The following is a 14,083-nucleotide window of genomic DNA, read 5'->3' on the forward strand; positions in this document are numbered from 1 at the left end:
CTGGTCTTGCCCAGTGGATTAAGGATCTGGCATTGCCATGAGCTGTGGTGTAGGTCACAGATGAAGCTCGGATCCCAAGTTTCTGTGGCTGTGGTGTAGGCTGGCAGCTGCAGCTCTGATTTAACCCCTGGCCTGGAAACTTCCATATGCCACAGGTACGGCCCTAAAAAGACCAAAAAAAAAAAAAGAGTCACAGAATCTCTTTTTCAAACTAATCCATTAGTATTTCACCCCAATGATAGACCAGTGAGATCTGTTCAGATTATTCACCCTGGCCCTACAGTTCTACAAAAGTACTGTCAATCTTAAATGTAATGGTTTCCCTGAGATTAATAAAGCTTCCATGTGTTCATAAACTATTTTGCTTAAGACAGTCAACACGTTTAGTAAGGAAAACACCAACCCTAATGAAGTGGTGAATCTGTTACAGCACAGCACTGTTTTCTGAATGTACTATATTGCATCACATCCCTCATCCAGCCAACACTGACTCACAGGCTAGAATGGAAGTTTGTTTAGCCCATTCTTTTGTGCTATTTCCAACTGTGTGCTTGTTTATATTGGAACTGACAGCTACACCCTCCGTAGCAGGGGTTCTGCTTATGTTATTAAAATGTGTATGACCAATATACATCATTGCTAACTGTTTTATGTGAAAGGAGTTTGTCGGGGGTAGGAGAAACACTGCTGAACACTGAATCACTATTCTAAGATTTTTCTAACAAGAAAAGATAGTCAAGTCTGAATAATGAATATTGATAGGATTAGATGAGAAAGCATTTGATAATGCTATTTAATTCTTAGTGGAGAAAATGGTGAGGTCCTGAGGCAGGTTCTTAAACATAGATAGCCTTGCACTTTACAGTAAGATGTTGTAAGCCTAGGAGTTATTTTTAATTATTGAATAAGATAGCATCTCAAACGCATGGTTGTGAAGAATGACTCTTCAGTGTCTTATTTTAGTTGCTCTGCCTTGTTCTTTTCAATGTAACTTACCTAATTGTCATATATGATCACAGGATGAAGCTTCTGCTTTCTTCAAACCTAGGTACTCCACGAAGAAACCACAATTCCAGGAACAGATTTGAAACTTTCCTACCTGAGTTCCAGAGCTGCAGGATATAAGTCAGTACTCAAGATTACCATGACCCAGTCCGTTATCCCATTTAATTTAATGAAGGTTCATCTTATGGTAGCTGTAGTGGGAAGACTCTTTCAGAAGTGGTTTCCTGCCTCACCAAACTTGGCCTATACTTTCATATGGGATAAAACCGATGCCTATAATCAAAAAGTCTATGGTCTATCTGAAGCTGTTGGTAAGTTCCATGTAAATATGTATCCTGCACGAAAACACTGTCTTGACGTCAGAACTAATATAAAATTAACTGTAACCCATGGAAATCCACGGGTAAGCAGAGAGGAAGCCAGTAGGTTGCCCAGGAAAGTTACCAACTGGTTGGTTAAGATCTATCATGGGAAAAAGGAATGTGTTCCGTCTGATGGAAAGGAGAAAGTATCAATTTTTCTGGCAGAAATTACATCTTGAGAGAATGTTCTAGATTTCAGGTTGTCATATCCTTCTTCTTTCGTGTTTTTTTCCTTGTTGTGCCCCTTTTTTTCATTTTCTTCTTTCCCTTATAACTTTATTCCTTAGCTTCCCTTATCATTTTTCATGTTTTCAGCATCTAACAACAAGTGTAGTTTCGACACATGATGATCAGACATCAGACAACATTTGTGTCCAAAAATTCATTCAGCTCTTTTTGAGTGGAAGGACTAGTCAATTCAATGGAAGGATGTTTAAAAAAAAATCAAAGTGTTTCACTAAATGACTGGACAACACAATCAGAGTTTGACCTGTTGAGAAATGCATAGTGTAGATTCAAGCTCAGGCTCCAAACATCAAAAACTAAAGGATAACATGTGTTTTGTTCTATTAGCTGTTACCTGAAAATGTAATGGACATTTTATCCTGAAATTGATATGTAGTTTGGACTATAAGTAGTTCAAATCAATCAGATAATTGCCACTTCTCTCTTCACTTTGTTCTAAATTTTAAAATCCATGTTTTGGAGTTCCCGTCGTGCCTCAGTGGGTTAAGGATCTGGTGTTGCCAAGAGCTGTGGTGTAGGTTGCAGACGCGGCTCGGATCTCACATTTCTGTGGCTCTGGCGTAGGCCGGTGGCTACAGCTCTGATTCAACCCCTAGCCTGGGAACCTCCATATGCCTCAGAAGCAGCCCAAGAAATGGCAAAAAGACAAAATGAATAAATAAATAAATAAATAAATAAATAAAATCCATGTTTTATTGTGAATGTTAAAATTTTTCATTTGTGATTTGTTGATATTAATTTACTGGTAGCTTTACTGTTCATTCCTGATAATAGTATGTAAATGGAATGTCATAATCTGGCCATCTCTTTTGCTAAATTGAACCATACTTACTATAACTATTTTCTATAACTTAATACTCTTGGAAACTAAATATCTCTAGTTTTTCAGACAACAAATATTATTTTTTAGTTGTCATCTGATCACCATTTGGGGCTGATTTATCCATTCTAAGGACTTAACCAGATGCCCAATAAGAACTTCATTTTGTCCTGTGAACCCCGGTGAAAAGGTGGTATGGGGAAAAAAATTCTCGTTTTCTATTAAATCAGTACAAAAACAATATCTATAGATCATTTTTAAGAAAAAACACCTTTTATATGACCAAACCTTCTCATATAAAGAAATAGAGTTTATAAAAAAATAAGTGGAAATATAGTCTCAGAGCACATCTGTGGGGGGAAAAAAGCTGTTTTATCAGAAAAGTAAAATAATTTTACCTTTCTGCCTGTAGTTGGGAACGATGAACCATGATTTGTTTTGATTCTAGTGTCTGTTGGATATGAGTATGAGTCGTGCTTGGACCTGACTCTGTGGGAGAAAAGAACTGCCATTTTGCAAGGCTATGAATTAGATGCTTCCAACATGGGTGGCTGGACGTTAAATAAACATCACGTGTTGGATGTTCAGAACGGTAAGATCTTGTTCACGGAGAGTTAATATTGCTCACCTTCAGGTTGATTAAATTGGACCAACATTTGATCCTATGCATGCTGTATGATCAGAATTAGTAGAGGGAAAAAGTATATTTTTAAAGACCATAAAATCCTAAAGTAGGAGTTCTCATCATGGCGCAGCGGAAACAAATCTGACTAGGAACCCTGAGGTTGCGGGTTCGATCCCTGGGCCTGGCTCAGTGGGTTAAGGATCCAGCTTTGCCATGAGCTGTGGTGTAGGTCGCAGACACAGCTCGGATCTGGCGTGACTGTGGCTGTGGGGTAGGCCAGTGGCTACAGCTCCGATTAGACTCCTAGCCTGGGAACCTCTGGATGCCGCGGGTACGGCCCTAAAAAAAAGACCAAAAAAAATAAACCCCTAAAGTAGGAGGTACATAATACACTTCATAGTGTTCATACGTTGATCACCAACATAGTTTTCCCAGAAAGTCAGTGAGTTGATCCAAAGTGCTTTAGGGACATTAAAGAAAAATGGAGGGAGGGGCACTTTTTTTTTAAGTAAGGAAAAAATAAAATTCAGAGTGATTTCACCAAAAGCTTTCTAAAAGGTCTTAATCCTTAAATAATGAGTCTATTCTGAGTATCTAGAATCTTTTTTCAGTTCTTTTTAGACTGGATTTGAGGAGGGAAAATTCTATTCAAATTGGTTATACTATTAATTGACTTTGAAAACATTAGGGGAAAAATAAATGACTAATCTGAGGGGGAAAAAAGCAAGAATCAATGATATTACTTGTAGTAGACATTATAAGTAAATCTGTTCTGAAAAAACATGCCAGATCTCACAAACCAAAAAAAGATAAATTACTTGTAAAATGCAGTCAGCCTTATCTCATAAAGAAGATTATTTACATTAGACAAATTCAGTTTTGTCCTCACTGTGTTTCTAACACTTTACCACATGCTAGCTACATCTCAGATCATTTATAGCTACTTTGCTAGAAAGGCAGCATCTTAAGGTGACTTGCTTGCTATAGCCTCCTGTGCTAAAGCCTACCATGCCAGTGACTCTGCTCTCCTTTGACATATAGTCAGAGGACATTTCAGGGTCCTGTTAAAATCATCCAGCTTTTGTCTTAGCGGAGGTTTTTGGAAGGCTCAGAATGTGGAATTGAACATCCAGTGCAAATAATATTTAACTATGATTAATGGCCACTTTTTCAGATGAATGTTGGTTTTTGTGTGTGTGTATGTATATGGGGTTTGTTTGTTTGTTTTTGGTTTTTGTCTTTTTAGGGCCACACCTGCGGCATACAGAAGTTCCCAGACTAGGGGTTAAATCAGAGCTGTAGCTACGCCACAGCAACACAGGGTCTGAGTTGCATCTGAAACCTACACCACTGCTCATGGCAACACCAGATCCTTAACACACTGAGCGAGGCCAGGGATTGAACCCAAGTCCTCATGGATACTAGTTGGGTGCATTACCACTGAGCCATGATGGGAACTCCCTGATGTTAGTTTTCCTTTTTTTGTTGTTGTTGAGAAAAAAAAAAAAAAGTTTATTGAAGAGGATACATTTTAACCTTTCAAATGTACTAAATCAAAAGTAGTTTCCAGAGAGTTCTGGTCATGGCGCAGCAGAAACAATCCAACTAGGAACCATGAGGTTTCAGGTTTGATCCCTGGCCTTGCTCAGTGGGTGAAGGATCCAGCATTGCTGTGAGCTGTGGTGTAGGCTGGCAGCTGTAGCTCTGATTCAACCCCTAACCTGGGAACCTCCATATGCCGCAGGTGCAGCCCTAAAAATAAAAAATTTAAAAAAAAAAGTATTTTCCAAGCCAGGGCTTGAAAATGCTGGTGTTTTACCTCCAGAAAAGAATCATACTGAGCAAATCAATAGTAAGGAAAAAACAAAACAGAAAAACCCTTCACACCTTTTCTGTTTTATAGCAGTACTGAGCTCTTCTCCCTTTCCAGCTGTGTCCTAGACATCAGATTTAATTCACTGTGTGCCCCATATGGTCGGGAGCACAGCCCATAACTAGTGCCACATGCAGCACACACTTTGGAAACGTTGGCCTTTCAACCAAGGAGGAAGCTCCGTGTGTACCCTCCAGCCATCAGCAGTGTCTGAAGCAGTAGTAGTTACAGTCTGTTCTGTTAGTAACACAAGTCTTAATTGCGGTCTTTCAAAATGCAAAGCCACGTGCCAACCATGCCAGTGGCTGCTCTTGTTTACATTCTCCAAAATGAGATTTCACATGGTTTGACATATCTCTGTACTCCTTCAGAAGTTCTTTACAAACAAAACTGGAGGAAAACCTCTTCACATGCATTTTAGTTATAATGAGAATAGAGCGCAAAGTTCATAAACATTCAGCCTCGGGATTTCACCCAAGAGATTATGAACCAGTCAAAAGGCTTATAGCGAAGAGCTTCGGGAAAGCCCACATCTCTGCAGTCCAACAGTTATGATACCCAACACGCAGTGTAGAATTCAGGAAGATTAAGAAACTCATAGGGAAACCAGGAATGGGTTGGGAATATGACTGCAGCAGCTTGGGTCACTACAGAGACCCCCAGCCCAGCGCAGTGGGTTAGAGGACCATGCGTTGCTGCAACTGCAGGGTAGGTCAAGGCTGCAGCTTGGATTCAGTCCCTGGCCAGGAAAGTTCCATATGCCATGCAGGTGCAGCCATAAAAAGAAAAAAAAGAAACTCATAAATATTCTGTGTGTGTATATAATAAAAATACGGACACACACATTCTACCAGAGAATAACATAGTTAACTTTTATTAAACTATCAGGTCAAGTGTAAAAACCGGACTACTCTAAATTCTGTTCTCCAAAAAAGGTTCTAAATTATGAAAAATATGTTATTTTCAAATGCGAGGTAACCTAATTCACAGAGTGAACTGATTGTGATTTCAAATTTTATCCAAGAACAGCTTGACAAGTAGTGGCCTTTCAAAGTGACATGTGTCTAATTGAATAAACAAAGTGATTTGTAATCGTGACAAGGTGGATGAGTTATGGAAATATATTAAGGAAGAAGAGAAGGCAAAAATGTAGATAGTGACAGGTGTTTGTGCAGGCACCCTGGAACATGGAAATAAATATTCTAATGTTCATCTTTCTGTTCTGTCATAATAGAGGAGAATCATGAAGAGCCAGTCGTTCTAATGACTGAATAAATCAGATGCAGTAGAGCACTAGGCTGACTTGTAGGACTCTTCTGATGAAAATTACAGAACTGGCTCTTCTAGGAAATTATAGTCCCGTAATTGTCAAATAATGTAATCACGAAAAGAGAGATTTTAGGGATCATTAATGTATTCTTTGAATATTCAAGGCAAAATGCCTTTCATCTGTCGTTATGATCCAGCCTTATTTAGATTTCTTTTCTCTAAATTTGAATAAACCTGTTTTATCAATCCTGCTTTCTTTATGTAAATTTGCTATGATTATTACATCACCCAAAGAGCAAAGCATTAAAAAAGTAATCACAGAATTCACCTAAAATGTGCTGAGCTGTAAGGGGAACATAATTATTCTGATCTCTTCTTCACTTTAAAATTATCCCAAAGTGAGAAGATAAAACACTTTCTCAAGTTTCCTTTTTGTACTTTCATGTGTTGATTCCTTTAACAGTATATCTGTTAAAAAGTAAAATCAGCATGTGGTTTATAGATGATAACACATTGAGAAGGGTCTTGAATTGATATGGAACAATAATGACTGACCCTTGAGTTACACTGGACCAAGATGGAACCAATGATCTATAATATAACAATGGTAAATGAATAAAATTAGAATCTCAAATCTAGTTTCTAACTATGAATATATTTAATATTTATTTAGGATTTTTTCTCAGAACTTCACTGAGGACCACAATGGTGCAGACTGGCATTTTGCCTTCAAATAATGGGCACTTTCATGTCTAAAGGCAGAGTTCACTTTAAATAATGAACTGCCCTTGCCAATTTTGTAATGTCTGAAATTTCGAATAACTGCATGTACATGCATTCTCGTATCAGACTGAAGTATAAGCAAGAAGAATATTCTTTGACGGTATAGTAGTATATTGAAGGTTTGGTACATATTTTCTTTCTTTTTTTTTTTTTTTTTTTCTTTTCGTCTTTCTAGGGCTACACCTGTAGCATATGGAGGTTCCCAGGCTAAGGGTTGAATCGGAGCTGTAGCTGCCAGCCTACACCAGAGCCACAGCAATGCAGGATCTGAGCCACATCTGCGACCTACACTGCAGCTCATGGCAACACTGGATCCTTAACCCACTGAGCGAGGCCAGGGATCAAACCCGCAACCTCATGGTTCCTAGTCAGATTCGTTAACCACTGAGCCACGATGGGAACTCCAGGTTTGGTACATATTTTCTACCTTTGTTTTCCATAAAGTACACTTAACTTTTTAAAAATAAATGATAAATTCATAAAGAAGAAATTCATATTTATGGTTCACATTTTTATTACTTTATTAACATAATATTTCCAACCCCATTTAACGGTTAGGCAGACTTGCTATTCCCATCGTGTGGAGAATTTGGTTGCACATTAAGATCCTCTGGAGAGTTTTTAAAAATCTCCATGCCAAGCCTGCACCCCAGTCCAATTAAAGCAGAATCCCTCAGTGTGAGATCCCAGCGTCAGTATTTTTTACAGCCCCCCATCAGCTCCAGTGTGTAGCCAAATTTGAGAATCACTGATGATGGCAATTTGGGTTCTTAATTTTTCTGGTTGGTCCTTTGTTTCTTTCACCAAACATTTTTTAAATCCATAATGGACAGTATTTTTTAGATCTATCCTTTGTATCTTGTCATATAATATCTTATGCTAGGTAATAGAATGGAGCACTTTGCAATAAAACTTTATTTTTTTTTCAGGGCCACGCTTGTGGCACGTGGAAGTTCCCAGGCTAGGGGTAAAATCAGAGCTGCAGCTGCTGGCCTATACCACAGCCAAAGCAGCATGGGATCCGAGCTAAGTCTGCAACCTACACAACAGCTCAAGGCGGTGCCAGATCCTTAACCCACTAAGCAAGGCCAGGGATTGAACCTGCATCCTCAGGCACTAGTCGCATTCTTTTTTTTTTTTTTTTTTTTTTTTTTGTCTTTTTGTCTTTTGTTGTTGTTGTTGCTATTTCTTGGGCCACTTCCGCTGCATATGGAGGTTCCCAGGCTAGGGGTCGAATCAGAGCTGTAGCCACCGGCCTACGCCAGAGCCACAGCAACGCGGGATCCGAGCCGCGTCTGCAACCTACACCACAGCTCACGGCAACGCCTTATCGTCAACCCACTGAGCAAGGGCAGGGACCGAACCCGCAACCTCATGGTTCCTAGTCGGATTCGTTAACCACTGCGCCACGACGGGAACTCCACTAGTCGCATTCTTAACCCACTGAGCCACAATGGGATTTCCTGGTAGAACTTTAAATAAAGGTTTTTGCAGTCCAAATCTAAAAGGCACTGGATTTTTGTTTCCACCACAAACATGTTTACTTTTCATCTTTACTCCTTTTAGTGTAAGAAGAATGCATGTTCTTTCTCCTAGGGATACTGTACAAGGGAAATGGGGAGAATCAGTTTATCTCCCAGCAGCCCCCAGTCGTGAGTAGCATCATGGGCAATGGACGAAGACGCAGCATCTCATGCCCAAGTTGCAATGGTCAAGCTGATGGGAATAAGCTCTTGGCCCCAGTGGCACTAGCGTGTGGGATCGATGGCAGTCTGTATGTAGGGGATTTCAACTATGTCCGGCGGATTTTCCCTTCTGGAAACGTAACAAGTGTTCTGGAACTAAGGTATGTCTCTCCTCAGTTTGGGATTCTGATCAATGCTAAACGTACCTGTATTTTAAAAAGTATTGAATCTAGTGTAATCATTGAGTTATTTAAACATACCTTTCCAGTGTTTCAAATTCTCCTTAGGAAGAAGTTAAATTCTTGGTTAAAGTTGGGAAAAACACAACCAGTGTATATTGTGCCGTAAATGTATAAGAGTGTATAAAGTCACCGCATGTGCCAAACATCTCACTGGTTTCAGTGAACTTGCTATATTCCAAGAGAATAGAACTAGGATTTTAAATCCCTTTAGTTATCTTTAAAGTAACCTTGTAATATAGGCTCTTGCTTTTGTATTTCACATTGGTTGAAATTAAGGTGTAAACTATTTTCCAGCAATATTGGGACATAACAGCAAACAAACTAAGCCTGTAACTTTTAACTAAAATGTTAGATCTTCAAGTTGGGTTAACCCATTAGCCAGAATGCCAGTAGTTAAAGTAACAAATTGTTTTTGCTTTGCTCATTTAAGTGTGATTATCAAAATCCGCCTATTCTGTAAATTATTTGCTAAGCCTTGACCTACAAAATTCATTTCCAGTGTTATTTCTGCTTAAGTTAGCAATTTTCCATAAAATAATTAAAATCTCAGTATTCAGCTCATTATATTTTAGAAACCTTTCTAACTACGCTTTTTTTTTCTCCACCTTTTTTATCTGCTTCCACCAAGAAATAAAGATTTTAGACATAGGTAAGCATGTTTCCTAAAGGTTTTCGTGTATTTTCAAATGTCCTTTTTCCATTTCAACGTGACTCTCTGACATTGTTTTCTAAGAAGGTTTCATCATGAGAGAGGAAACTCAGTATCACAGAACAGCTAAGGAATGAAAACTGCTCAAGTGAACCTTTACTGTACAACAGACTGCAAATCCTATTGCACAGTGTAATTGGAAAAAAAATTTTCAAGTTGGCACTAAAGTGAATTTTATCACCAAAAAAATTATTATAATGAACACCTGTATAACAACAACAGAAGAAATCTATACATTTTTGTTACCAACTCTAAGCCTTATTGGACAGAACATAATTTGAAGCACTATTGGGAGAGTTTAAGGAAAGTTTAGTTTGAACAATAGCCAGGGAAGATCCTGGTTTATTGGGCCCAAAGCTTATTCAATTTGGAGGACTCTGCTTCAGGAAAAAAAAAATCTAAAAAGAGTTTACCTTGGCAAAATTTTTAAAACATAAGATTCTGTGAAGATGCTGCCAGGGGGTTTGGAAGGAACCCATATCAGGAAAGGGGCCCTAAAGGTTAAGGTTTATTGGCTTCCTGGTAAATTCATCACTGCTGTTGTTTAAACTGTATATTTAAAACCCATTTAAACTGTGTATTTTCCTAAGTTGAAAGAATTGCTAGGTTTGAGTTTTAAGTAGTGTTTCCATTGACGTTATTGTGAAAGCAAAAACTTTTCTCCAGACTAAGAATGAATATGGGTGAGACAAATGTATAGGCTCAAAAGTTTTGCAGATTCTATTTATTCTGTACCCTTAGCTGGAAAAGGGACAGGGCAGGCTTGTGAATGGATGCCTTGGGCTGAAAACTTTCCTCAGGACAGCAAAAGGGAGAAAAATATGTCTGAAAATAAAGCTAGCAAAAAGGAAGACCTATTGGACATGCTAAATCTAGCGTGGCCATTAAAAGAGCTAATAAAATGGTATTGGGTAGAAAAATTAGCAGTAATTTATGTGAGGTCCTTGAGATGAATAAATCCACATGACTCAACTCAACTATTGTGCAGAGATTGACAAGTAGGGGGAAAAAAAGGTTCTACTGAAAGATGTGCAGCTGCTGCCTGTCAGTGTGACCAGGCCTGGTCCCAAGACCTTTTTCTGAGATCCCCTATTGATCTTACGCTGTCAGCTAATAGTCCAGCCACATGTAAAAATTAACACGGAATTCCTCCAGACTTCTGAGCATGCAGCGCTCCGCTTTTAGAAACCACAGCAGGATATCAAAACTTTCCAGGCCTTGCCCTCTTAGTAACTGTGGAGAAAAGACAAACTGGTGCGTACACCCAATAAATGCGAAAACGCTAGAGGCAATACAGGAAAAAAAATATCAAAGCAGCTACCTTTTAACAAGCTGGCCTGTTACATGCCAGGCACGGTCCCAGATAGACGGTGTTGCAGACCCGCAGAACAGTCTGTCACGATCTGTCAGGGTTACAATAGGAAATGATGGAGGCTCAGGAAGGTTACACATCTTCCCCAAGATACATAACTGAAAATTGGGGAAGTTCCCGTGTGGCACAGCAGGTTAAGAAACCAGCGTTGCCTCAGCTGTGGTGCTGGCTGCAACTGTGGTGCAGGTTTGATCCCTGTCTCAGGGACTTCCACATGCCGCAGGGGTGGCCGAAAAGAGAAAAAAAGAAAGAAATGGGGAGCAGACACTTGAACTATGCTAAAAAGTGTGTTCTTGGCAGTACCCCATACACCCAGTTTTTTGTTGTTGTTGTTGTTTTTAATTTAAAAAATTTTTTTGGCCGCGCCCATGTGGAAGTTCCCAGGCCAGGGGTCAAACCCTCACCACAACAACACCCGAGCCACTGCAGTGACCATGCAGGATCCTTAACTCACTGTGTCACAAGGGAACTCTAGTCTTTATCTATCCAAATGGTTTGGTCTCTATGGGCTAATCCCCCAGATATGCAAAAAGCTAAATTTATTTTACAATCATTTGACGAATTAATTAGAAGTATAATCTCTTTCTCTGGAAAGAAAAATCTGTGAGGTTAGAGCTACATTGTTATTAACAATTCTTCATAATATGAATTCATCCCGTACTAACTCGTGATGTCTGGCAGTGATACTCATTGTAATCCCTCTCTCATGATCCTGTCTGTTATCTCCTCTGTACAGTCTTCTGGCTAAATGTGTATGCACTGTCTTTCCTGTATGCACCTTGCATGTAAAACACACTGGTTTGGGGGTTTAAGTGATATTCATCTTTATGTTAACTGATCGCTTACCACGTGCTACACACTTTGACAGAAAATAGTGTGAGACAAAGTCCATACTCTCAGAACTCACAGCCCAGGAAGGGAAACAAGATGTACATGTAACAGACTAAGTGACATCATCATTATCATTTTTGACACTTAATTATATCTATGGCTTGTACTGTGAGAGTAATCCTATGGAGGAAGCTTACTGGGAGATGGGAGTGTGGTAAAAGGGTTGGTATTTGACACTGGTCTGAAAATGAAGTTTGCTTAAATAGAGCAACAAGAAGAAAGGAGGGCAGTCATGAAGAAAGAAGCTACAGCAAATAAAGTTACTTGCTCAAAAGAGATGAACAAAACATGTCTTAAGAGGAACCCGATCCACTTCAAATTGTAGTTTTGATCAAACCCAAATTACCGTGTTGTTAGCAATGAGAGTTCCAGGTAGAAAGGCAGGTTAGGTTCAGGTAGCTCAGGGCCTTGATTGCTCTAAGAAATTGCTCTCCTTCTTCAAGGTAACAGACCGTGGAGAACCATTGTCTGATCTTGAACAAGGTAGCAGCATCTCAAAGTGGCCTTTTACGAAGGTGAAGCTGGCATCAGTGTTGAGGATGACTTGAAGATCAGTTGGAAAGCTGTTACTCGAAACCATGAGATGCCTGGTACCTAAGATAGTCTGACTAGCCATGGAGGAAATCACCCCGAAAATAAAGGAAGGCAAAAAATGGACACACTGTATATGGGTGATGAAAAAGAGGAAGGTGTGGAAAACAACCAAGGCTTTTGAATCCAAGTCATGAAAGGGTTGACAGAATCATTGACAAAAATAGGGATTTCGTTTGCTAATTGACCTAACAAAACCAAGATATTTCAGCTCGCTGGAGCTTCTTTTAGTTTAAAAATTAAAATTCTTTTCAGATGCCTTCTCCTATTTACCCACCTATATCATCTTCCCTTTACCAGCTGATAGAATCCCACTTGGCTTTCTCCTTATCTCCACTTTCCTGCCTAGCATAAAAGTCATGAAAGGATTGGGAATAGGTGATAGAAGAAAAAGAAAAATATGTCTAAATCTGTAAAAATGAACAGTGAGTCAGTTGTTAATGGTTAAGTAAGTAGAAAAATGCTTCTGATCCTCTTCCTATGATTCAGAGCCTATCAACAGTGTCATTAATTGGACTAAGGGGAGAAATAATTAGTAAAAATATCGAAAATAAATATAAAGCCAATATTCATTATTTTAAAATTCAGTGTATTTTGTAAATTCTACAAGTACTGTACCAAATTTAACATTATATCAAATCAAAGAATCTGGCTGTACTTTAATGAATAGATATAAATACTACCCAACATATTAACTTTTTCATATGAATGGTAGCTTCTGAAATGCTTAAAAATAGAAGTTTTTTTTTAAATTTGCTAAACATTTCCCCCTATGATGTTTATTGCATTAGTTTGCTGACAGATCCCTTTTATAGGTAGTAAATTTTAGCTCATCCCTGTTCCAATTCTTTAAAATTCCAGAATAAAGGAAATTAAATTAATTAACTAATATCAGCCAAGGGGCATTTAAACATGTAAGCCTAAAAATCAACTTTGTGAATTTTATATTACCAATTAAAAGATCAAAGAAAGTGTCAATCACAGGTCTGTGAATTTGAACCAATTAAAGTTTAGATACAAAGCTGTAAAAACCTGATTCAGCACTTCTCATTGACTTATATTTAAAAATAAAGCACACATTTAAAAATATGACATCCCAAAGCTCTGCTTACAGTAATCTAAACAGTCTTGTATTAGCCAGAAAATCACAGTTTAATTTTATACATCATTGGAACGTATGCTCCTTCAGACACTGGTGTTCTAAGGACTGTGGTGCAATTCCCAACTAAAAAGATAAAAAGCACGAGTAATACCTATTCTATAGCTTGTTCTTTGCAAATATTTCTCTAGTCTAAGAAGGTTGAATTATGACAGAACAAATGAGCAAATCTAGTTTGCACTTAACCACTGGATCCGTGTCTAATTGAGTAAGACATAGAGAAGCTGGCTTGGTAATTGTGATGATCTAGGCAATTCAGGATGAGTTAAGAATCAGGGTCCAGTGTCGTAAAGGTTCCTGACTTGATCTCAGTTTCTTGATTTTGCTGCTATTTGCCACAATGTGAGTGTAATCCTTTCTGAAACAGTAATCCTTTCTGAAACGAAAATCTCAGGCAGTCACGCAAAATTGTTGTGCTGTCTTTCTGCTGAGCAGAGATTTCCCCCAAAAC

The 14,083-nt window shown here is 38.6% G+C and overlaps 1 protein-coding gene across 20 annotated transcripts in view; it reads left to right on the forward strand.

Moving 5' to 3' along the window:
• TENM3 (teneurin transmembrane protein 3) overlaps nucleotides 1-14,083 on the forward strand; it is a 2,583,558-nt gene that overhangs the window by 2,517,935 nt on the left and 51,540 nt on the right. For 17 of the 20 annotated variants that reach the window (XM_021076354.1, XM_021076353.1, XM_021076364.1 and 14 more), the window contains 4 exons: nucleotides 1,049-1,316; nucleotides 2,882-3,025; nucleotides 8,580-8,829; nucleotides 9,539-9,559. In XM_021076354.1, the coding sequence (XP_020932013.1) occupies nucleotides 1,049-1,316; nucleotides 2,882-3,025; nucleotides 8,580-8,829; nucleotides 9,539-9,559 (683 nt within the window). The remainder of the gene's footprint in view (nucleotides 1-1,048; nucleotides 1,317-2,881; nucleotides 3,026-8,579; nucleotides 8,830-9,538; nucleotides 9,560-14,083) is intronic. The other 3 variants (XM_021076367.1, XM_021076365.1, XM_021076369.1) reach the window with 1 other exon arrangement.

The sequence above is a fragment of the Sus scrofa genome, chromosome 15, assembly GCF_000003025.6.
Source record: "Sus scrofa isolate TJ Tabasco breed Duroc chromosome 15, Sscrofa11.1, whole genome shotgun sequence".
Classification (NCBI taxonomy): domain Eukaryota; kingdom Metazoa; phylum Chordata; class Mammalia; order Artiodactyla; family Suidae; genus Sus; species Sus scrofa.